Raw genomic sequence first — 24,085 nt, 5'->3', positions numbered from 1 at the left:
TCTTCTAACCCCTCAGTGATTTTACAAAAGCTACTTGCGCTGGATATGTTTGACTCTGCGTGAAATTGCCCATTGAAAGAATTACAGTAAAATTTTATTTACAGCCACCCGTGCCACAGATTGTCCCTTGCTATTGAAACCCCAGTACAGTTTTTTTTTTTTTTTTTTTTTAATACCAGTCCATGAGGAATGCATGACCATTCCTCATTGATTACTTCTCGCATTAAATCTACAACAAAGTCTCTAGAATGGTTCATATGGTCATCACTGTTCCTCAAGAAACGTTTAAGCAGTCCAGAATACAGACGCACCTGACACTTACGCTACCATCAGCAGGAAAATGCAGCATTTTATGCAAGGATTGGTCCATTTTCACAAACGTTTTCTTTGTTTTTAACCAACCTCTGCAAACCAATGCATTGAATGCTTTCTTAAAATAGATTATGTGGTCAGTTTTATATTTCAAACCATTTCAATCCAAGAAAATGTTATCTAGCTTGGAGGTCTGTCAGGAAGAATACATACAGAAGGAGCTTTTATTGGTCTTGGTGGCTGTGGCAGGCTGGCGAGTGGATAGAGGCCCAGAGACAGACTGCAGTTCAAAAAAATAACTATTTTATTATAAACACAAAATGAAAGGGCACAAGGGCCAAAACAAAGCAATTTAAACACCAAAAAGATAAAAAGCAAAACTTACAAAAATAACAGTTTCCAGGCTGGGCAATGCCTTCACTGGACTCAAGTTTTCCAAAAAACCCAACCTGCTTCCTCAGCTCCCTCTCCCCAAATGAGAAGCAGAGGCCTCCTTTTATATCAGGTGGCTGGGCGCTGATTGATCGTTAATCAACCTAATCAACTAATCAACCCCAGCCACCTGAACATAATAAACCCAGGCAGGCAGGGGAAATTAACCCCATCCCTGCCAATTTAAAGGGCAGAGCTTTGCTCTGCCACAGTGGCATTACCGTGAATGTATACAGCTTTAATTCAGTTTTGTTCCGCTTAAGGCTGTGCATGTGTGAGACCATAAGCACTTGCAGTACTCTCAGCATTTTGGTAAATTGTTAAAGTTATACTGTATAAAAAAAATACAGCTGAAATACAGCTGCATGTTTTGAAAGCGCGTATATAAACTTTCGGATATATATATATATATATATATATATATATATAATATATATATATATATATATATATATATATATATATATATATATATATATATATATATATATATATATTGTGAGATAGCAGGGAGGGGGTTAAAATCCTTCCCTGCTAAAAACCTTGTGAGAATGCACATTTGGGTGTTATGGGGTTTAATTGTGTAATTGTTTTATTGTTTAGTAATCCCCTGCACCTGGTGGTAATTGTAAATTAGAGCCAGGTGCAGGGTATTTAAGAGAGGCAGCCAGCCTGTTCCAGGCTGCTGCTGAGAGAAGAGCCTGACTGTGTGAGTGAGCAGTCGTATTGAGGTATTGTGTGAGGGTGTGTGTTTTTGAATGTTTGTGGCAGGTAAACGGTTTAGTCGTCCTGCGTGATAGTTAGGTTCCTGTTTGTTTAGTGAATGCTCCAAATAGGAGCTAGGTGTTTGTTTTGTGTTTATTTCATTTTGTGTTTATTAAAAGTGAGCGCTGTTTCAGTAAAATTCTGTGTGTTGGGTCGTGATTCAGAAGGGAGAAGAACCCGTGAGAGCCTGTGTGGCGAGTAAAAAAGGTTACTATATATATATATATGGAAACCAGAGCCTAAGATTTGGCTATAATGCATTCGTTCTCATGCTGTGTTCAAATGGGAGATGATGTCCTTTTATCTTCTAGTCTGCCTCAAGGTGACACATTACTTTTTTTTCTTGAAACTTTGTCATAAAGCAAACTGCTGACTGACATACAAATTAAATTAGCTTGTAGGCTTAAAAGCCATTTCATGAAATAGAAATGGGAGCATTAGAGCTACAAATAAGGTCAGAAGGAAAATATTATTTGACATCTGCAAGAATATCTGCATTTTATAATGTAAGGAACAAGCAGTGGGCATTCTTGTTGATAATGATAATAAAACTTTGCTCTCCACTCTTGTGTTTTTTTTTTTAAATCATAAAAGCAGGTTCTAGCATTTATCCTGAAAGAATAACTACGATTAAGAAACTGAAATGATCTTACCTGATTGCCATCGTATATGGAAAGAGTTAAATCAGCCAGCACAAAATAAACTAATAGTGCTGAAATAGATGCCTGGCCACTTAGTTATAACTGACTCTACTATATAAGCTAACTTTATTTGTGTGTCTGAAGCCTGGCCTATTTGGACATTTAAGAGCAGAGAAGGTTTAGCTCGTTAACTCTGGTTAAGCTGGTTAATCTGTTCAATGTTTGAAGCATATGGGGTTGCCAGTGTTCATTTAAAACATGTCAGGTGCACTTGATGCTAAATAACATTTGTTTGTGTTTGTACAGGCTCTGTCAGTATCTTGGGATGCTATTCCTGTTAATAGCATTTCCTGTGGCACATGTCTGAACATGCTTGCTCTTAGTGACCACTTGAACACAGTTACCACTGTCTCTACCTCTATATAATGCATTTAGGACTGTTTCTTTTCTGTGGTTATTGTAAAGAAAATGTGTGCCCAGAAATCAGAACTTCATACCACCCAACTGTCTGCTATATCATGACGTGATGCTTTTCAAGTGTCAAGCAGTTGGAGCCAGCATAACACAGCCTTGCATGTCAAAGTCAAGGAGGAATTAACATTCCACAGCAGCTGTGAATTTAGCTTAAAAAGGGAGCGTGGAATCATTCAATCTCAGTGTGAGAAACAGCACCCTTACCCCAGAGTAACTGCTAGTAATAAAGGCTTATACTGTAACAGGTGAACATTGAAATAATATACATTAAAATGGTATTTGAAGGTGTTTACTGTTGTGACCATGCTGAATAATTCTTGTATTTTTTTCAGAGTATTCGAGCTTCGGGTTTGGTTCTTCTGGAAACCATTCTGTTTGGAGGCTTGCTTCTTTACTTTCCTGTAAGTAACACAAGTGATTCATTCTGTCTAAATGAATCCAAACTAAAACTGTGCTTGATGAAATACCCTTTGAAATCATTTTGAACTTGCGTGAAAATGTCATCTTCATGAAACTCTGTCACAGGATAGCTTGTGGATGACGTCAGACCTGGAAAAAACACACAGTACTGCGAGGTGAAATGGTGAAGGTGCTTGCTTGTGCTGGATTATTGCAAATAAAAATTTTAAACAGACAAAAACTCTTTGTAAAAGAAAATGACGCGTTGGCCAAAACAGACAGGCGAAAAGGACACATTAACAAACAATGGATGAACAAGCAAGTATCTTGTTGGTTTAAAAGCCAGCACGCTTAGCAATTATTTATTTTCTTATTCTTTTACCTCCTCACCACACACATTCTCCACTCTCGAACACACAACCTTGAGTGAGTGCTTCGTGCCTCTATATATACAGTTGTGCCAGGATTCAATTACTAATTAATCATTCACTTGAATCTAGACAAGTGAACTAATTTGTGCAATCCCCGTGCTCACATACTATTAAATATAGCAATATATTTTAAATCACTCCTGCTACACAGACCCATTTATATCCCATGCACCAACACCTTTACACCAACATTAACACACCACATGCAACATAGAACACAAAATGCACACAGGGTGGGGCACACTGTCAAACTCTTACTAAACATTCAAAATAATCAGTTTATATTTTTTATACACAGCTTGTCTGAACCAACCAACAAATGCAAACATGACGTGATTTTAAAAGCAGACATTGTGTGTCCTGTAGTGTCGTACAGAACTCTGAGGCAGGAAGGAATATGGCTCCTGGTTTTCAGACATGGAAGAGATGGATTCAGAACAGTGTGTCAGTTGAAATGATGGGATTGTGATAGATTTAATTACTTGGTCTTCATCTGGTGGTTTCTTTTGAAATTCTGCAGCTCGCCATTTTTGTCCTTCAATTGAAAGACCTGCTTTTATCATGTTTATGCAGCCCTGTTAGCTCTATAGATTTCTTAAATAGTATTCTAGGGAATTACAGTAAAATCTTTTATTTACAGCCACCCGTGCCACAGATTGTCCCTTGCTATTTGCTATTGAAACCCCAGTACAGTTTTTTTTTTTTTTTTTAATACCAGTCAATGAGATAGAACAGATAAGCAACCCATTTCCACTGCTTTTTTTTTTGGTTGATTTTCTCCGGCCTCCATTATTTTCTCTGTCTTTGTTTTTGTGTGCTGGGACCTATTCTTCTCGCCAGCATAATGGTATTTTAAGGTATCAGGAGTTGGCAACAACTGAAAAATTAAAAGAAATGTCTAAATTCTCAGTTTCATGCTTAGAATCTCAGACAGTCCAAGAGATTTTTATTTATTACTGCTACAGAAAAATGTTAAGGGTATTTACGTTAAGGGTGTCATCATCATTTTGAATATAAAATGAGTCATGGGACTGCATTATGAAGCAAAGTAATCAAACTGAAAGATTTGTGAATAGGACGTTATTTTTTAAATTTGAGTGTTCATTGGATAGAAAGAGGGTTTTCTCCTTCCAAAGTGAGCTCCAGTGTCACAGAAGTGCATCTAGTGTGCTGTACCAGCTGTATGTTAAACATGCTTTCATTTCGTTCAGGAACACTGCAAACCCATGAATCAAGCAAGTACTATACTATAACCGCTGCTGTTGGATAGCTTACTCCCTATAATCTACAAACTTTTACCAAGATACTCACCAGCAGACTTAATGATAAATTTCACTCTGCACAATCAAATGAACCAGCAGGATTCAGGAGTGGATTTAGCACAATGGATCATCTTCAAATTGTCCAGCAAGTGATTCAAACCAGCAATGAGTACAAACTACCACTTTGCATGGGATTCATCGACTATGAAAAACCCTTTGACTCTGTTTACACACGATCTGTATTAAGCAATCTGAAAAAAAACAAAGAATTGAGAGAACGAACAGAGACTTGATCAGCACCATATGCAAGAATGCACCATCCTCAGAAAGACAATTAACAAAACGACGACAAAGTCAAGGTTGAAAAAGGAGTTCATCAAGGAGGTACAATTTCCCCAGAGCTCTTCACGGCCACCCTAGAAGACATTTTCAAAACACTGGATTGGGAAAATAAGGGTCTGAAGATCAATGGAGCCTACTTGAATCACCTACAATTTGCTGATGACATCCTCATATTTACAACAACATGCCCAGAAGAATTACAAACAAGATTACAAGAACTACACGAGGCTAGCATTAAATCTGGTTTGAAAATGACCCTGAAGAAGACTCATTTTTAATAAATATACCACTCCACAGGCAATTGAAGTCAATGGGATCAAGCTTGAAGAAGTCATTAACTATGTATACTTAGGACAGCTAGTTTCGACAATGGAGAAACACATGTGCAAAATCAACAGAAGAGCAAAAATGGGCTGGAGTGCCTTTGGAAGAGTAAGCATGGTTCTGAAAGGGAAACTACCTTTATGCCTCAAGAGGAAAGTCTTTGACCAATGCGTGCTGCTAGTGCTAACTTACGGATGCAAAACATGGACCCTCAATGCAAAAATGACTCAAATTACAAACTACTCAAAGGAGAATGGAAAGATGCATGCTGGGAATAACAAGGAGACAGGAAAAGGAAGGAATGGATAAGAGCACAAGCAAAAGTAGGCAATGATATTGTAAGAGCGAAAAAAATAAAATGGCAGTGGGCCGGACATTTAGCAAGAAGAACAGACCATTGCTGGAGTAAGGAGATATTAGACTGGATCCCAAGAGATATAAAGCGACCAAGAAGAAGACCTCCAGGAAGATGGCAAGACTAAATTAGGGAACACGCCGGAGCAACGTGGATAAGGGACGCAGCAGACAGGCTTTTTTGGAAGAATCTTTTGGGGACGTCTTCATCCGTCAGTGGAATAAAAAATTCCGAAGATGATATTAGGTACACTACCGGTCAATTTTTAGAACACCTCCATTTTTCCAGTTTTTATTGAAATTTATGCAGTTTAATGTCTCAATGTACTCTGAAATTTAAAGCATAGAACAAATAAACAATTGGAGTTTAAAAAAAAAAAGAAATCATGGAATAGTTTTGTTTAACAAAATGTAATCTAAATTTTTGACTTGCGCCAAGGTAGCCACCTTTTGCAGATATAACAGCCGAACACACTTGTGGCATTCTTTCTACAATGGAAATCAAATATTGTTCGGAAAGTTTTTCCCAACACTGTTGCAGAAGTTCCCACAAATGCGTTGTATTTGTAGGTTGCTTTGCTTTCACCCTTCTGTCCAGTTCATCCCAAACCAGCTCGATGGGGTTTAAGTCTGGAGACTGTGCTGGTCATTCCATGATTTGAAGCCTACCGTCTTGTTCTTTTCTTCTAAGGTAGTTCTGACATAGACTGGAGGTATGTTTTGGATTATTATCTTGCTGTAGGATGAACCCCTGACCAACTAGACGTATACAAGAGGGTATTGCATGGCACTGCAAAATGCTGTGGTAGCCGTTTTGGTTCAGGGTGCCACTCACTCTGTGCAAGTCGCCGACACTGGATCCAGCAAAAGAGCCCCGGACCATCACGCTTCCTCCTCCATGTTTGAGAGTTGGTGTCATTTTGATTGATCAGTCCATAAGACCTTCTTCCAGTCTTCAGTAGTCCACTGGTGGTACTTCATGACCCAGGCAAGCTACTTTTTTTTATTTTGCCATCTTAGCAATGGCTTTCTTACTGCCACTCGATCTGTCAAACCTGCAGCTCGAAGTCTTCTCTTCACAGTTGAAACTGAGACTTGCTTAGTTCGACCAGTGTTAAGCTGTGCTTGAAGCTGTTGTCCTGTGAGCCGCCTATCACGCAAGCTGTTGACTCTCAAACTTGTCTTCTGATTCTGTTGTTGCTTTGGGTCTGCCAGACCTCTTCCTGTCAGAGTTTCCTCCAGTTTCCAAGTGCCTTTTGATGGTGTAGGAAACTGTACTCACTGACAACTTGGCTTTCTTTGCAATTCCTCTAAAGGAAAGACCTACACTTTTAAGGGTTATAATGGTCTGTCTGTCTTCCTTTGTTAATTGCCTTTTTCTCGCCATTATGATAGCAATATACTACTTCCTGCAGTACAATACTGTCCAAATAATGCTTAAGAGGGTGTAGTAACACAGTCTGTTCAAACACTGCTTTTATACAGACAGAGGGTTTGTAAGTAATCAACAAAGGTTGGGACACCTGTAGGAATTGTTAGCATCAACTTTCAAGGCTTAATTTACTTCCATTGCTGCAGAACAGCTGTAAGTTGTTAACCCATTACTTGTTCCCTGAAAAAGGCCTTTTTGTATAACTCTGAAATGTACATTATTTTTCAGTTTTTGGTAACCTAAGCTTTTTTTTTTTTTTTTACCTCTGGTAGGTTATCACTTACCTTTGTACCATTTCAGGTTATTCACTGGACTTGAACTGCTTAAATTTCAATAAAAACTGGAAAAATGGGGGTGTTCTAAAACTTTTGACTGGTAGTGTACATTGCAACTAGCATAATGTTGTAATTGTGTAAGTATGTATTTATGAAGTAACTACTATGTAAATGCAATTATTAGAGACACAAAGTATTACTGAAATCTTTCATATTGAGGTTCTGTATCCTGAAAGGAAAAGTTGGTGATCAAGGGAAAAGGTTTGGCTAAAAACTATTCGTTCCCTGTTTCTGAGATCTAACTTAATATTTTGCATTAGCTAAGTATAGTTGGTGTTTCCTACTCAGTGGGATTCAGTTTTCACATAATCCAATTTGCAGCAAGTCCCCTACACTTAGCAGAACAGCAAGACCAGTTCAGGTTTAACTGTTGCTCATAATAATCATGTCTATAAATAGATAGCCCATGGATTATAAAATAGCTGTGATGGACTTGTGCTTCAGCATCCTGAGATCTGCTCAAGTCAAAGTAACTTCACAGACATGAATTCCACTGTGTGCTGAACTGAGTATCCTTTGAATAAGGCTTTTATGTGGAGGAAGCATACCTAAACAACACTGGCAATCATTGTCACTGTAAGGGAAAAGACTATTAGTGAAAAAAAGGTTTTTCCATTTGATTTGAATGTTTTATTTTTTGTATTCAGGTTTGCTGTTTAGGGCCTGTATATGGCCGTCTGTCTGGCGGTCAAACTATAACAGGTTAACATGATAACTGCCTTCATTTGGCACCAGTCTCCACCAAACTTGTATCACATACTGTATATTTGTATCATAAATGCAAGTATGTATATGTATGTATCATGAGGAAGAAGACCTGTTTTGGCTTTGCCAGGCATCCTTGAAGTGTCAGTGGTTGATTTCAGTAGGTTAATCTGTTGTGGTGTGAATTCTAAAATTCTGACTGTTTCTATTGGTTTCTAAGGCATATCTCTACATATACAGTATGATATTTAACCCTTAGCGGTCCATTTATTCAGTGCCTGTCAGGCGCGTCAGGTCCAATTTGTTTTCACACGTGAATTTTTTTACATGCACTGTTTAAAAGTGTTTTTGTTCACAGTAAAACAGGTTTAAAAGGCACTGCATATCAACAGGACACTCAGTACTGCATCGCCAGTCAAGCCCCACCCCTTGTTTGTTGTATTTTTCACATACCTCTTCATAGTAGTGCATACTGATAAATCCTCTCCTGATCACTTGTTTTATCACCACTCAATAATTCGATCCAAGTCATTTATTTTATTACTATAACTTCTCAAAAAGCTCTGCAAATATCCATGATCTTTGTGCTGGATGCGGATGCAGCTGTCTTGTTTTTTTTTTTATGTCCATGTTAGGTCTGTGGTGCAGGGCCTCTGTGTATTGCTCAGATCTACCCCTTTTTTTCAGCTTCTCTCGGGTCCTATCGGTCTCACTCGGCCATTGAAAGGTTTTCTCTGCTTTTTCCGGAGAAAAAATGACGAGACCTGTGCTTGATGTCTTTTTGATGTCGGACAGGAAAGGGAAAATTGTAAGGTCGGACTTGGTTGATATAGGACAGCAAAGGGTTAAGCGACAAGCTTGTCTCTCTTGCTTGGTGTTGTTGTCTCCATTGTCCTTTCCATACCCATACAGTATACCCATATTTCTCTTTCAACTGACCTCAATTTATGTCCTGCGCAGCCCCCCAGGAATGGACTGTTCACAGAAATAACAGAATTCTGTTGGCAGACATGCTGAAAAAAACATTACAGAAATGTAGAGGAGTGGTCCAAATTGTTCTCCTGATAAACATGGGACCTTTACTGATACTGAAAGACCACATTGGTTGGGAGAATGAAAACTGTGCTGTGAATGGCAGAGTGCTGTTCTGCACAGTTTCCACAGAAAGTAATTTACACTTGCCAATCTGGAGAGCAGCAGACCCATTATCAAGTCTGCAGCCCCCCCCCCCCACCCCCCCACCTCTGGGTCAAGGTGCCATCTTCACTGAGAAAATAAGATTAATTTGTGCATTGTGACTCTGACTCTGCAACCAGGTGTTGTATAGATTAGAAAATAAGTTACTGAACTAAAAAGGAAGACAGAAGGTGGATCAAAACCTAATGTCAAACAATGAAGGATTGTGAAAGATGAAGTAATTGTTTAAAAGTTAACCCTATCAGTTTAACAAAGAAGGATGGAACAGTTTAAGAATTATAAACTGCATTACATTTAGAATTCTGTCTGTGAATTCCTACATGGTTATAAACTAGAACTATCTTTTTGATGCATTCTACAGACTTTGGACACAAGTCCTAACACTGCCAATAGGGGATAGGGCCATCACTGATACAGTGCCTAGGACAGTATTCATTTCCCATGACAAGTCTGTATAAACTGTAGAAATGTGACGGCTGGCTGAGAAGCATGTCTGGAAATAGGGTTTTATGTACAAAGTAGTTTTGGTTTTATAATAATACTTACAGTGAAGTGACCTTTTGGCCATGCAGGAACAATTTATTTTTTAAGCACAATAAAAACAAAGATACATACAGAGGCAGACACTGCTCTCTATTTAATCTACCCCCCAAAAATAGTATGCGTGCACACATTTCCCGTCAGAATTTATTTATTTATTTATTTGGAAAGGGACAGGAAGGGACATTAAAGAAAAAATATATATCTTGTGCACAGTTCTTATCTCGTGGCCACGCAATGCCAATGTCGTACGCATGACTTAATCAGTCAATCTTTATTTTTGTATAGCACTTTTACCGGGGGTCGCACAAAGCGCTTTACATGATAAAAAAAACACCTACAAATCTCTCTCTTTCTCTCTCTCTATATATAATATACATAACTGGCAAATTTATATATATATAATATATAATTCTGTTTGTACTCTTATGAAAGTTTACCACTGTATATTTACATGGTATTTTTGTAGTTTTACTATTCTTTCTACATGCTTATACTGTGCATTTACTTTAGCTTACCCGGTTTGCCATGTTTATTAATAGGCTTTCCCATGCTTCACTATTCTGTACAATGCTTATCTATGTTTTCACTATACCTTGCTAAACTTTGCAATATTTTTACTATGGGAAACTTGTATAAGGGTGATGCCATACTCAAACCAGAGTCTGTAGGACTTTGTAACCTTGTTAAGATGTGTTGCTAAAATGAAGTGGTAGCCATCATAGCAATCAGCCGCCTGCTGAATCTGCTCTGATCAGGCTAATTACAGGAATTAACAAACGGGGTAATGCATGCAAGCCAAGACTTCTCAAACGATTTGCCAAGGAGCCTTGCTCCTTGGTACAGTTACTAAGACAATAAGATTCTTGGAAGTACACGGTTCCAAGTTCATGCCCCCTCTTTGCCTTTGCAACTGGTGTCTGGGTACAGAACACCTGCATGGATTCATGGGGAACACTGCTCGGCTGCAGACCTCATTATTATAGATCCACACTAGTTGGAAATGGTTAGTTTTACTTTTAAATGGACAAAAATAAAGAATGCTATGCATTTGGATGTGTTTCAGCTCAAGTACAATACTTTCCTTTGTATTAAAGTCCATCAAAACAATATATCGAAATGTTTGTAACTTGACCCATTTTTTTTACAGTTGGACAGGCTGTTGAACGAGTAGTGTCTGCAATCCGACTACAGTTCAAGCGTACTATGTATCTCTTGCGATAATTATAGAATATAATATATAGTGGAATAATCTAGGGGCTCCAGTAATACAGATCTATCTTGTAGCAACACATGCTGCAAGTTCTTTTTGATTCTGAAATGTCATTTACAAGTGAAACCTGTCCTTTGTTAAATGCATCACCTTCACCTGTATGCAGATGTTGTATGCTTGACCCATCTAATAACATGACATTGAAAACCTATGGAACCATAGCCACTGATTTTCTGGACATTTCCAGTATCCTTATTTGTCGATACAAAAATATATAAATTGATTGTTAAGCAATACAAAAACCGCTACATAAGTTTATATATTGATGCATATATTGTTATTTACTAACTATCCATGTTTTTAAACAACTCAAAAACAAGATATGAAGCTGAATGCTTCGGTGACAAACGTCTATCAGTTCAGTCAGTGGGATAAATCTGTCATCAGTCAGGTAAAATGTTTTGCTTTCTGCACAGCAATAGTAGAGAATTAAAGTAAATTCAGTGGGATTCTGTAAGACAGCTGGTGGGTGTTCAGGAGTGGCTGGGAGTTACCAGGGGGCGGCGCACAATTGGCCAAGCTCCACCTGGGTGGGGAGGGCTCAGGTTAGCAGGGTAATCCTCAGTTCACCGCGCATGGCCAACAGGGCGCCTGCGGGTCTGCTGTAGAAGCCACTTAGATCTGTGTTGTTCTCTGGCACTATGGGTCTGGTGGCTTCACTGTTGATCTGCAGTGCGAAAAAGACGGCTTGGCGGGACACTTCGTGGGTGTGTGTTTCTGCCGCCATTTTACGAGTTGCTGCGGGAGTTGCATCGGTGAGTCGGGACAAAAACAATAATTGGGCATTCAAAATTTGGGAGAAAGCTGAGGTAAAAATGTTAACCATTTCTTGATCCATGTGCATGCATTTCATTGAATCCCTACTGCGTTCAGTTTGTCAAAAGCTTTCTGGAAATCTAAATAAACCATGTCATATGCTTTGCAATTATCTGTTGTCGATTTTGCATCCTCAAACAAGTCAAGCAGGTTAGTTAGACATGATCTCCCTTTCCTAAAACCATGCTGACTGTCTCCCAGGATATTGTTACCATATAGGTAATTTTCCATTTTGGATCTTATTATAGTTTCCATAAGTTTACATATAATAGAAGTCAGGTTTATTGGTCTGTAGTTACCTGGTTCGGTTTTGCCTCCCTATTTGTGGATCGGTATTACGTTTTGCAGTTATCAAGTCAGGGGTTGTACCGACAATCTCAAGAGATTGTTAGCAGCTTGTAAATAGCTTCTTTCATTTCTGTGAGTACTATTGGGAGGATCTCATCCGGCCCAGGGGATTTTTTTTTTTTTTTTGAGAGCTCCTAGTCGCTTTATCACTTCTGCCTCTGTTATGCTAAAGTTATTAAGACTGGATAGGAACAGGCTGACATGTGGAGCATGTTGTCAGTATCCTCCTTTGTAAAAACATGTGAAAAGTAATCATTTTGTATATTTGCTAATTTTTTCTCTGTTTATGATTTTGCCACTTGTATCACTTAGACAGTTTACCTCTTTGAATGTTCTCTTGCTGTTATAATATTGGAAAAACGTTTTGGAATTGGTTTTATCCCCCTTAGCAATGCTCATTTCTATCTCTCTCTTGGCCTTTCTAACTTGTTTTCTTTATTTTGAGTTTGTAGTTCCAAGTACTCTTTCTGTGTACTTTATTATTGGTCCCTTTTAAATGCTCTGTGAAGTGCCTTTTTTCTCTGAATATTTTAATTGATCTATTAAACCATTTTGGCCATTTTGTTTTATATTTTGATTTCTCTACTTTTGGGATGTCATTGTTTTGCACCTCTAGTACTATCATGTGATGAAACACCATGACTGTTCAGGTAAATAAGCAGCAAGCTTCATGGCTTCCAGATGTAATTTATGGAAGATGCTATGTTTTCTAATGGTATAGGTGGTATAATTGAAATCCAGAAGATGCAGGAAATAAGCAGCTAATGGAGATCGATAAGGACTGTTTAAATACTGACCTTGACTTGAAGAACGATCCTTTAATCAATAGTTGTAGTTTTTTTTTTGTAACTTATTGATTGCAATCAGTTCATCTATATTTTTATAGTCTACAGATAATAAGTAGCTAGAGACTTATTAAATTAGCCTGTAGAACAATGCAGCTTTTTTGTACAGGATGCTTTTTGGTAATATAGAATTACTTGGCCCATGAAGCTCTAGTATTCCTTGTGCTTTTGTTCATGCATGCTCATTACATGTAGCATCTCTGATGTATAAAATAATCTAATGGATCAGCGAAGCAAAGCTCCAGATTCTTAGCCTTGTGTGATGATGCCCAGGACTGCACAGTAGGTGGTAGACTTCTTCTCTAAAACTTACTTTTCTCACCATTAGTTTTTGATTCACACATTTATAGAAAGCTATTGGCAGATGGTGAAATTGGGAAGCTTGTGTGCTTAGTGTAGATTCATTTCACATATGATGGCATTATTTCATTGTCACTCAGCTCAAAGATATAACAGTCTGACACACAAAAAGCATTTTTCTTTGAGAAACTGGAAAACAATAAGTTATAGGCTAAGTAACTGATTAATATGAATTGATTTACTTTAAGACAAACATACACAAAACTCACTGTTAGAGACTTAACAACACCTTTTTAAATCACTCATAAATATTTTTCAAAATCTGACTAGGGTTGCATATCTTGTAAATGACTATGAGCAGGATCATGTAAATTGGAATTGTTGTATTGTGTATGCTTTTATTTTGTATTACACTTTTTAAAAATTGTTTTAAGTGTTTTTGTTCTGTTTGAATAATGTGTCTTTTTCCCATTGGTTTTATGATGTTTCGTGCCTCCTTCTCTTGCCAGGGCCCCCTTGAAAAATGTGATGTATATATCAACAGTCCTCTCCTGATTAAATAAATACATTTGAGTTACTTTTCACAACGTCCCCTTTTATTTAAACCATGTATATAGATCCACCACCATTTATATTAAGTGAACAGACCCTGTTAGATGAAGAGATTTTCATATTAAATATTTTACCAAAAGAAACGCACTGCTCACAGAGCTAAAAACAAAAGTTTACACAAAACAAAATCACGAACACAATCTGAACACAGGTCAGGCTGGGCAGATCACTTTCACTGATCCTGTGTTATTTTTTTTGTTTCTTTTTCAAACCAGTCTCGCTCTTGTTCCTCCTTCGAGCACCCACATAGAGTGCAGAGAGCTGCAGGATTTTATTTACTATGGCCGAGGGGTTAACAAGCAATTATCTCATTATCCCTTGGCCACAACCTGCACAAGTTTTTTTAATTAGTAACTAGCAGAGAATGAGCTGCTGACCTCACCTCTGCCAGAACACATTTAACAAATATATAAATACAAATAATCAATAACCATGGCTTTCACCGTCATTTCAATACATAATCATAATAATAACAAAACAAATACACTCTATAGGAGCAGGGCTTTGCCCTGCCCCCTTCTCCTGCACAGGGCTCCTAGCCCTGTTACAGGCACTGAGGTGATTAATCATTGATCAATGGTTAATTTAGGTTTTAAAAAATAAAAACCATGACAATCAATCAATTATTCTCCAACAATTCATTGATTATCAATAGATGGAAGAGGAAGTGTGTGTGGTGGGGGGGGGGTTACTGGTAAAAAATAGGCTGTATCTGAAACCCAGTAAGCTTTATGAAGCTTTCCCACTTCTAATTTAAAAGCAATGGAGTGATCAGTGTGCTACTTGAACTCATGCTATCTGTGGCACTTTTATATGGGTTAGAATATATTATCACACAGTTTTATATGGGTTGGAATATATTATCACAGTTTAATATGGGTTGGAATATATTATTACACAGTTTTATATGGGTTGGAATATATTATCACACAGTGAGGATGTCAACACTGACGTAGGAAAGGAATCCAATGAAGCCCCTTGAGCTCATATTGGTGTGAATCCCTTAACATTTAGCATCTAAGTTTAAGGTTCAAAATAGGGATGATTTTGCTCAATTGCATAACACAACATGTAAGCAGTCATTATCACCTACTGCAAACTGTAGGCTACTGCAAAATGAACCCTTTACAATCTAGATTTGTGCTGTATGATAGGATTTACAACTTTTAGACACCCTTTTTCTTCTCAGACAGTTATGTATTATGCAATGTAAACAGTAGCATGCATCGTCCGCCACGGCTGTGCATTCAAAATGAGAGCTATCAGTGTGATGAAGTAGATGATGACTGTGACATGCATCAACAATACGTACAGAACAGTACACATTAGCAATCCAACGTTTCATTACAATCTGATAAATGATTCTCTGGATATATGCAAACATGTATGTTTTGCATGCAGGCAGATGGACAGACAGACACCTCCACTATATCCCCAGAATCAAATATTCTGATTAAATGTAAATAATGTTAATACCAAGTTGTATGACAGTTGGAAAGTGGTTCTGCAGGTCTATGGAACATGTGAAGTGTGACATACTGTACGCATGTACGTCGGCCTCCACTACATTATATCAGGATGGGGAATAACAAGCTAAGTGGCTTTATAATGACCATCCATGTTGCTGATTAGTATTTATTCAGATAGTCATGTAGCTGTATACAGTCATAAAAATGTGTGCATGCTAAAACAATATGACAGTAAGAAAAGTTATGTTTTCACTGGACAGCAGCAGCAATGTTAACTGATAACACATTGGAACACAACTGTGTAGCAGGAACTAAAGCAAGACAGCAATATGCATCGCATTAAAACAAAAAGATTGCCACGGTTCCATTAGCAGAGGCCGTTATATGAACATACCTACAGCCCTTAGCATGCAGAAAGTAGTAACCACACTATATATACTGTAGCACAGATTCATTCCCGAGAGAAAATCAGATAAAATGGGCTGACGATACTTTCGGTAAAAGGAGAGCGTAAGTGCATGTGATACAGCATTTCAAGGTCTAAAATCCACAGGCTACTTGAACCTGGTAGAACGTGGTGTCTGTGCTGTTTATAGGGGTTCTAGAAAATAATATCTAGTAATAGCATCCAGTGATTCTCTCAATAAAGCTCCATTGGTTTTTAACCCTGGACATCTCAATGATACAGACAGTTTTCATTTTTTCATGTTTCCATTTTATTTCATGCTTACAAACTGTTCAATCTTATATGACACACCCTTTAGATAACTGATAGCTTTGATGCTTTGTTTTGTTCACAAAAAACTCCCATTTCTTAAATCATTTTGATAGAATAAGTGTTTTAGATGCTTTTTTTTTTTGTATTCTACATAACATGAATTTAAAAATAATCACATTTTACTAGCTTGTGTGTTTTTGTGTGGGAAGTAATTTGATTAGAAAATAGTATTTCTCTGGTTACAGCAAATAAGCCCAGTGGAAATTGGGAAGAGGCGTTTTAATAACGTGCCTGAGGCACAACTTCATGCTTCTCCTATTTGCAATAAGAACATAAGAAAGTTTACAAACAAGAAGAGGCCATTCGGCCCATCTTGCCCATTTTGTTGTTAGAAGTTTATTAATCCCAGAATTTCATCAAGCAGCTTCTTGAAGGATCCCAGGCTGTCAGCTTCAACAACATTACAGAGGAGTTGGTTCCAGACCCTCACAATTCTCTGTATAAAAAAGTGCCTCCTATTTTCTGTTCTGAATGCCCCTTTATCTAATCTCCATTTGTGACCCCTGGTCCTTGTTTATTTTTTCAGGTTAAAAATTCTCTTGGGTCTTCATTGTCAATACCTTTTAGAATTTTGAATGCTTGAATAAGATCACTGCATAGTCTTCTTTGTTGAAGAATGAATAGATTCAATTATTTAAGTCTATCTGCATATGACATGCAAATAACTGGGGATGATGCTTCCCTAACAACATTTTGGAGCAAAATATTTTTGGTGGCATTGTTTGAAAATATCAAATAAGGGCTAGGCTTCACTGAGTTCTTAAGGTAGCCCAGATGTTAAAAGAATTGTTGACATATTTGATTTAAATTAATCAAAAAAATTGGAAGGAACATTATATGGCACAAGTTACTGAGTGTATCTTATATAAGCAGATGTCTTTGTACATAATTCAGGGGCTGTTTGTGCAAATCCATCACTTCCTACAGCACATGTTGCTGCCTCACCCGTCGCATCTCAACTGAGATTCAAAGAGACACCATTCCCATAACCCTGACCCTGGTAAACAAAGAATCAATCAAAGGAAAGTTCCTTCAGTCATCAATCAATAGTAAGACACTAACAAGACAGTAGACGTGGCAGTCAGGGGAAGGATGCAACATCCCAATTTAAACTGAAAACAGAACAAAAAATACGTAAATGAATACATCAAAGCAACTGATACACTTATATGAATCCAATATGCCACTGCCTAACTGAAAATATTATTTATTGATTTATGTTTACTTGTTAGCCACGGCTATAAGGAAAGAGATGTTCCATATACCTTTAGCAAGAATTGACTGTGCTACTTCACCTAACCTAGCCCAACCTACACTGAACAAATGTATAAACTCAACATGTAAAGTGTTGGTCCCACGTTTAATGAGCTGAAATAAAAGATCCCAGAAATTTTCCATATGCACAAAAAGCTTATTTTTCTCAAATTTTGTGCACAAATTTGTTTACATCCCTGTTAGTGAGCATTTCTCCTTTGCCAAGATAATCCATCCACCTGACGCAGATGCACCTTGTGCTGGGGGCAATAAAAGGCCACTCTAAAATGTGCAATTTTGTCACACAACACAATGCCACAGATGTCTCAAGTTTTGAGGGAGCGTGCAATTGGCATGCTGATTGCAGGAATGCCCACCAGAGCTGTTGCCAGAGAATTGAATGTTCATTTCTCTACCATAAGCCGCCTCCCACATCGTTTTAGAGAATTTGGCAGTACATCCAACCGGCCTCACAACCGCAGATCACGTGTGACCATGCCAGCCCAGGACCTCCACATCCGACTTCTTCAGTTGTGAACAGAGTGCCCCATGGTGGTGGTGGGGTTATGGTATGGGCAGGCATAAGCTACGGACAACGAACACAATTGCATTTTATCAATGGCAATTTGAATGCACCAAGATACCATGACGAGATCCTGAGGCGCATTGTCGTGCCATTCATCCACAGCCATCACCTCATGTTTCAGCATGATAATGCACGGCCCCTTGTCGCAAGGATCTGTACGCAATTCCTGGAAGCTGAAAATGTCCCAGTTCTTCCATGGCATGCATACTCGCCAGACATGTCACCCATTGAGCATGTTTGGAATGCTCTGTATCGACGTGTACGACAGCGTGTTCCAGTTCCCGCCAATATCCAGCAACTTCGCACAGCCATTGAAGAGGAGTGGGACAACATTCCACAGGCCACAATCAACAGCCTGATCAACTCTATGCGAAGGAGATGTGTCGCTCTTCATGAGGCAAATGGTGGTCACACCAAATACTTTCTGATCCACACCCCTACCTTTTTTTTAAGGTATCTGTGACCAATAGATGCATATCTGTATTCCCAGTCATGTGAAATCCATAGATTAGGGCCTAATGAATTTATTTCAATTGACTAATTTCCTTATATGAACTGTAACTCAGTAAAATCTTTGAAATTTTTGCATGTTACGTTTATTTTTATTCAGTGTACATTAATTTGCTTTCAAACTGAATTGATCCATGATAAACAGTATGCAATCTGGAGGGATGTTTGTCAAACTGCACAGAGACTGCAAGAGCTAATAGGAGCTGCTTTGGAAACAGTCCAGGCATTTTAAAAGCACTGCGGGATCTCTTTGATTTTATTTATGGAAATAGCTAAATGGTATTTTTCCTGAAATCTCAAATGTTTTTGGGTCAATAAATACTGTAGTTGCAATAAAACAGTGTATAAAGACCAACTGGGTTTTCTATTGGAGTTAGGCTTCTGGGTTTAATTGATGATTGAAGACTACTACTATAACAAAGGAAGCAATGTCATACGAAAACAACAATGGGTCTAATATGTCATATATAATAAGGAGTCTATTTCAATGATCTGAACAGATGCTCTTTAATGCTATATTAACCCAGCTGGAGTTTTCACCCACGGGTGATTTACTGGGCCACTTACTACCATAACTACATAGGATAGAAATAAATAATAATGATCTAGTTTATTAACTGTAGAGTGTCCACATCAATCCTTTCCCTCATAGTCTATCCACGATACCCACAAATATGTGCATTACCAGTAGGTGCTTCAACAGCTGTACAAAAAGAGAGGCCATGGTCCAGCAGCAGATAAATGATGGTGAATGATAATGCAGACTGTAATTGCCATGGTCATAAATACGGGTACCATTTATCAAATTATTGTAATTATCATCTGATTCACAATATGTACGTGATGTTAAGGGTAAATTACCACGGCCCTTTTAATGATAGTAATTTAGAAAGCAGCATAAAAAAGGGAGCAGATTGTTGGCCCACAACAGAGTTGAAATATCTTGTATTAGCCTATTATTGCCTTTGTTAAAAGAGATGAAAAAAAAGCTGACATCTCATCCAAGGCATTCATTCCTGAGCCTCAACGAGAGGTCCCTGCTTGCTGGTGATGTTAAGTAGATAGAATGCAATCTTACGCTGTTTAACATAACCACAAGTTGTCCTCACATGAATCTATTTTTGCTACACTGGCTTCTAAATTGTAAAGGCTTTACTATGGTTTAAAAAAACATTTTTACCTACAAAATAAGACCTGCATGCTTCCTTTCTACTCCAAGTAGTAATTAACCAAAGTGAAGTGCCATTGACAGTCAGTGTTTAGAAACAGATCGACATTCACATATTTACATTCTAAAAAGCCTTACTGAAGCATCTAACACAGCTTGCCTTAAACAAACATTGAGGTACATGTAGACAAAGCAAGACATATTAGTGATATATAAAATACAGCTGGCCTACCCCTTATCCTGTATTTCTTTTCTCTCTCTTTCTTTAGGTTATTATCCTATACTTTCAGCCGAGCATATTCCGATGTATTCTTCTAAGATGGGTTCGTCTTCTCGGCTTTGCTATTGTTTATGGAACGGTGACTCTCAAGCTCTTCAGGTACATGTTCATGATAACATGAAAATAATCCTTTCTCTGTTTTAATGAGTGGCTTAAATTCAAAGCTGTGCAGTTATTCAACCCTAGCAGATCCAACACCTGCAGCCGACTCAACCTCAGTGCACACATTTATACATCTTTTCACATGAGATACTGTACCTTCACACCTCACAACCTTTGATTTTTTCTTCTATTTTTTTGAATAGAAGAATTTTTTGTACAGTGAGGGATTTCTTGGATTCATTAAAGGTATTGCATTTCGAATACCAGCTGATTATTGATTTAATTTGTCACGATTTATTATTCAAGCACTGACAAATACATAAAACAAGCGTAATTGATGTTATGCATTTTTATGAATTGACAAAAATGACTGTAAAAGCAAACAAACATTGCAGTGTCCATGATGGTTCAATAATTAAGGCATGAGGTGACAGAAGAAATGCAACGTGTGTAACCATTGATGATTAATGCATGTTGATGTGTGTCATTGCTTAGCTATCTCCCCCCAGGCCCACAGGGAGTGCTTGAAAGGATTGTCTTTAATCTGGTAGTCTGACCTCACTATGCTGCAGTCACTGAAGCACGGCTAGGAAAGGGTTTTCCTATTCACTACTTTAGTCTTCTGGGCTTCATATGACACAAAATGCCAGTTTAACGTCTGTTGCATTTTTACAAACAGTATTGTTCGACTGTAGTGTTATGTATAGACAGTTATGATTTCCATGTTTCTACCATGTTTAAGGTAAATCGACACACATGTATCAATCTATCTCAAGGGTGAACAACATGAAGCAGCTGCTGATCAACACAAGGAGAACAATGCCGTTTTCCATCTGAATCCATTCAAACAAACGCTATCGTTCATCACTTATTCATACACAGAACACATCTCCCACCTCTAGCACTTGTGTCTGAAAAATATGGTCCTGTAGATACAAACCCATTGTAAATTACATGTTAACTGTTTTTACCCTGTTTCACCTATCACCTTGAAAATTACTTTCAAGATCAAAATCTGAGATGGGTTGACATTTGAAAACGATTATTTATGTCTGAACTACATTTCTGCCAATGCCATGCTTTAATTACAGTGGGCTATTCCACTGCACTATCAAGCAGCAAGCAGCCTGGCTGATAACTGGTTCTCTAAGCATTGCCCTCTACTGTTACATCAGGGTAGTGCTGCCTCATTATTTCCCTCTGCTATTTATACATATGGCAGACACTGTGATGCAGTTTCTCAGCCAAAGCGCTTTTTTTTTTTTTTTGCATAGATGCTGCACCACAAAGAATTAATGCTTAGCAGCTCTATTTAAAGGCTTGCAGAAGAAAATAACTGTACTGAGTGCTAATATCTGGTACAGTGTAAATGTCAAGAGCGGGCTCATGCAGCACCTAAAAAGAGAGCAATATGTGTTTCTTAATAGGCAAGTTCTTATGAAAGGTGCAAGGAAAGTTAAATTTAACCATGCAAAAATCAATATTAAATGGATTCTCATAAAAGAAAGTTATGAGCCCTTCGGTGCATTTACTGTACATGGTGGCATCAGAGGTAATGCTGGCAGAGGCAAGATAAGGTAGTACAGCAAGATAACGGTTGGAATTTTCTTGTTGGTTGCATCCTTCAGTAGACATTCATTCTGTAGACCAGTGACGTAGTCAATTCCAATCCAGGCCCTTCTTTGGTATTTTTGTATTCTGGGTTATTTCACCCAAAATAATAGCTCTACCCACCATTTAAACTCATTCAGTATCCCATCTTAACCTCACATAACATATACAAGTTCACAGTAATATGGGTGGATGTGAAATCTGGCAGAAGATAATGGTAAACAGGATTAGAACCACCACCAAGGAGAGGTGTGTGAATCCCAAGTCTGCACTTCCTTGACCAGCTCAACACAGCCACCATTCATCTGGTGAAGTGGCACTGAATCATGTTCCCCTCTGCCACGCTGGCGGCCTGCTTTGTTTTAGGGCTATGGTACTATGGTGGTTTCTCGTTGCAGATGCATTCTTTTTGTAACGTTGCAGAGTTCTAAAGGTGTTCCTGTCCCGAACAGCACAGAGAATTCCCTACATGACGAGCTGGCGGGTGCTCAGAATGCTGGCAGTAATTCTGCTCATTGTGTGCTGGTTTCTGATTTCCTGGACCTCTGCTGTCTGTCAGAACATGGATAGGAATGTGTCCTTCATTGTTGAGGGGAAAACTTCAGACAACCTGCAGTTTAAAAGGTGTCTGCTGGACCGTTGGGACTACATGATGGCCATTGGTAAGCTCCGCACTGCTCAGTTCAGACAAGCTCTGGGCTCACTTAAAATCTTCAAAAGAACTTTGAAGTGCACCAAATCTGAACATAGCTTAATGTGTTTTCTAGTAGGGTTCCAGAGTTTAAAAGGTTCCCCTGGACATTCATTGAACTTTTCAGTCAGTTATTGTTATTCTAATCAATTACAAACAGGATATATATATATTAAGTTTAATGTTCCTTAAGAAAACAACAAAAATTATAATGTATTTATTTATTTTTATTTATTTATTTAACCATTGAGACCCATGCATGATTCACAATTAAAAAAATAAAAAATCTGACTGCAATGTATAAAAAACAATTACATTATACAAACCATGCAATAAAAACATGTGTGGATCAAACTTAATCAGCAGCATACAGAGATCTAAGAATACTATAAATGAGTCATATCTATTTGTTAATGTGGGCTGAGGTAGGAGCATTGGCAGGAGCTTCTAAGCAGTTCCATAATACCAATTTCATACCAAATACCCATTTGCAGCCACTAGCAGAAGACTGTACCATATCACTTGTTATTTACAAGGCTGTGTTTACAGACTTTGGATTTATGTTCATCATGTTTTCATCATGCGTAATTTAGTTGATTTCTAAACTAGTTGGTCTGGTTCTGGTGATAGCCCTCTGTTGTGCATTTTCTGTGTTTTGAAAACTCCTTGTTGGTTTTGTTTGGCAATGCCTCATTCTCGGTTTATACATTAGATTTTGACCAGCCTTCAAATCACTGTATAGTATATTTGATTACCCCTCATAGAAACGATAGAATTAAATTCTGTAAAGAAGTAAAGCAGGTACAGTATGTTTCTAATTTTTACTGGTATGGTCTTGTGGTGGTAGCAACTTTATTTACTTACCCCAAGTAAGACTTCTGATCAAGGGTTGTTTAAGTCTATCTGAAGCTATTACATACTGGTAGACTGTGGGACTCTTGCAATATGTCTGTAGTACTTTACAAGAAGCATATATATGTTTTTAAGTTAAACTTAATATTAACCATATTGTGCAGTAAAGAAAAATAATGTGCATGAGTTATATTCTTAAAATATAAATAACATAACATCTGTCATAGAAACTCATATTTCCAATTCCTTTTCCAATTCCAATTCAGCTTTTGGCTAGATCCTAACAAAGTGTTTTACTGTCAGCCTTAGTTACATTTGAGAAAATGCATGCCGCTTCTAATTAGTCTTGAAGGGGGTTTGGAGATACAGTTCTGTAACATTTTCAATTGCAGTAGGATACGAGGTCAAAAGAGTCAAAGCCCAGACAGTTTTTTTTTTTTATAAATGTAGTCATCTCCAATTTCTTTTACACCTATTTTCTCTCCAGTTAAGTGTGCCCAATTATTATCTGTATCCTCGGCTCACCGCTTGCAACCCCCACCCCCCGCTGACTCGGGGAACACGCATCCTCTGAAACGTGCTCCTGCCAATCTGTCATTTTTCACACTGCGGATCCACAGCGAGGCCAACAGACCTATAGAGCCG

The 24,085-nt window shown here is 38.0% G+C and overlaps 1 protein-coding gene across 2 annotated transcripts in view; it reads left to right on the top strand.

Annotated features, from left to right (window-relative positions):
• The window catches only part of LOC121312198 (probable G-protein coupled receptor 158), an 80,200-nt gene that overhangs the window by 46,819 nt on the left and 9,296 nt on the right, over positions 1–24,085 (top strand). For both annotated transcript variants that reach the window (XM_041244155.1, XM_041244153.1), the window contains exons 5-7: positions 2,957–3,025; positions 20,174–20,283; positions 22,321–22,559. In XM_041244155.1, the coding sequence (XP_041100089.1) occupies positions 2,957–3,025; positions 20,174–20,283; positions 22,321–22,559 (418 nt within the window). The remainder of the gene's footprint in view (positions 1–2,956; positions 3,026–20,173; positions 20,284–22,320; positions 22,560–24,085) is intronic.

Source organism: Polyodon spathula, chromosome 3, assembly GCF_017654505.1.
Source record: "Polyodon spathula isolate WHYD16114869_AA chromosome 3, ASM1765450v1, whole genome shotgun sequence".
NCBI lineage: Eukaryota > Metazoa > Chordata > Actinopteri > Acipenseriformes > Polyodontidae > Polyodon > Polyodon spathula.
Note: the sequence above shows the minus strand (reverse complement) of the source record. Positions and strands in the feature narration are given on the sequence as shown.